General features: G+C 43.0%; 1 protein-coding gene across 1 annotated transcript; it reads right to left on the minus strand.

Annotated features, from left to right (window-relative positions):
* Positions 1-705: 705 nt before the first annotated feature.
* LOC148164206 (olfactory receptor 2B8-like) lies at positions 706-1,665 on the minus strand. Its single transcript, XM_088024209.1, has one exon. It carries the CDS (start codon positions 1,642-1,644, stop codon positions 706-708), a length of 939 nt encoding a protein of 312 aa, XP_087880335.1. The 5' UTR covers positions 1,645-1,665.
* Between the last annotated feature and the right edge of the window lie 525 nt (positions 1,666-2,190).

Consider the following 2,190-nt stretch of genomic DNA (forward strand, 5'->3'; position numbering starts at 1 on the left):
AGAATTACACGTAAGCACCTCCTAGTGTATTACCAGCTGAAGCTCCCAATGTCGCTGGCAGGTATGCATCACGCCATCCCCCTTTTGTGACAGAAGTCTACATAAAACCATTATTACACTAGTGACATCTTGCTAGGGCCTGATATCTAAATGGTTTTGTCAGGATTCATGTCAGCAGGTTTTTCTTTGAGCTGTTTGTTTTTCCAACAGTTGCCCACCTACTTCTATGAGAAAGCTGTGATACAGGCAACCTACAGACCTTGTAAAAGAGCCATGATCACAAAATGCAAGAGTAAGACATATGCCTCCAACAATTGCCAGAAAATGCTAAGATATTAATATTTCTTATACTGTTTTATTGGTTCCTGTTCTTATTTTCCCTATGCCTATACAGGATGTGTGTGAATGTCTTCTTGCATGTAGAAATGGAATAGTGTTACCAAATGGGGGGCTGGTTAAGAAAAACCTGTGGAGCTTTTTAAAGTAATAATATGATACAGGTGCTCTGGGAACACTAAGGCAGCATCTTTGGAGGATGCATGAATCCTTGGACTTAGATTTTGGGTACTCACTTGTATAAAACATCAGGTAAGGAAATTCCCTTGTGAGATGTCAGGAGAAATTCTGGGTGACATGGGGAAGACACAATCATCTTAAAAGCTCTGGCATTCAACGTCCTCCATCAGAGGGTCTCCCCCTGCCCAGTCATCTAGAGTCATGGCCCCTCCAAAGCACCTTCGTCATTGCTCCCGTCACATCCTTGTTCCTCAGTGTATATATGACAGGGTTGACCATGGGGGTGATGATGGTGTAGAACAGAGAAATGAATTTGCCCTGATCCTGGGAGTAGTTGTTGCTGGGCTGGAGGTAAGCGTAGATGGCCGTGCCATAGAACAGGGAGACCACTGTGATGTGGGACCCACATGTCCCAAACGCTTTTCTGTGCCCTGCAGATGACTTTAGTCTTAAGACTGTCCTGACAATCCAACCATAGGAGACTGTGATTAATGCCACAAGTATGAAGAGAATGATCACACCAACAAAGAAGAGCTCAGACTCATTCACAGTGGTGTCAACACAGGCAAGCTTGAGCAGTGGGGGGACTTCACAAAGGAAGTGTTCTATTTTATTTCTCCCACAAAATGGTAAAAGGAATGTGAGCACTGTCTCCAATGAGGAGTTGGCAGAACCAATGGACCACGATGCAGAAGCCATGAGGGCACAGAGACGGGGGTGCATGATCACTGTGTACTGCAGGGGCTTGCAGATGGCTGCATAGCGGTCCAATGCCATGACCCCTAAGAGAATGCATTCTGTGCCTCCCAACCCTAGAGCAACAAACAGCTGAGCCACACAGCCACCAAAGGAGATAGACTTGTCTGCTCCCCTGAGATGCACCAGGAGCTGCGGGACAGTGCTGGTCGTGTAACACAGGTCCAGAAAGCTTAGGTTGGAGAGGAAAAAGTACATGGGAGTCTGAAGATGTGGGTCCAGGTGGGACAAGGCAATGATGGCAGTGTTTCCCAGCAGAGTGAACAGATAGAAGACCAGAAGAACCACAAAGAGGACTAGCTCCAGTTGAGGCCAGTCAGAGAAACCCAGCAGGATAAACCCAGTGAAAGAACTGCCATTTTTCTGTTCCATCCTCTGTTAGCACATGTTTCCTGTCAGGACCAAGCATTTAGCAATTTTTAAAAGAAATAATCAAAAAATAATCAGTTGGAGGACAGTGGATCTACCATGTTAAAGACAGGGCCAGTGGATTTTATCAGTAACTATTTGAATAAATGATGTACTCATTTATATTGGCATAGTTTATACCAATATAGGTCCACATTATCACAAAAAGTAAATCATAATTATTTAATATAAGAAAAATCACATAAAAGACCTTGTGTTGGCATCAGTTATAGGTACAAAAGGTCTTTCATTCTCAGCTTAATAAGACTTAAAGTGCTATAAGTATGTACATACATTATAGAGAGAATGGGGGTGAGGGAACAAGAAGCAGAGCAGTCAGGAAGGATCAGAAGGAGATACAGAGGGAGAGATGTTATTGTAAATATGTATCTCATGATTCTACACAATTTGATTTGCACACACCTCACATGCAACAGAATATAATACAACATAATCTCAAAAATGCATTCAGATACATGAATTTAAGACCTAGAATGAACTTATACAGAG

Source organism: Eumetopias jubatus, unplaced genomic scaffold (assembly GCF_037043125.1).
Source record: "Eumetopias jubatus isolate StellerSeaLion01/CBP00866 unplaced genomic scaffold, mEumJub1_p1.0 scaffold_6, whole genome shotgun sequence".
NCBI classification, from domain to species: Eukaryota; Metazoa; Chordata; class Mammalia; order Carnivora; family Otariidae; genus Eumetopias; species Eumetopias jubatus.

Coding starts and splice junctions, on each gene's coding strand:
- LOC148164206 (XM_088024209.1), bottom strand. CDS start 1,644: ATGGAACAGAAAAATGGCAGTTCTTTCACTGGGTTTATCCTGCTGGGT.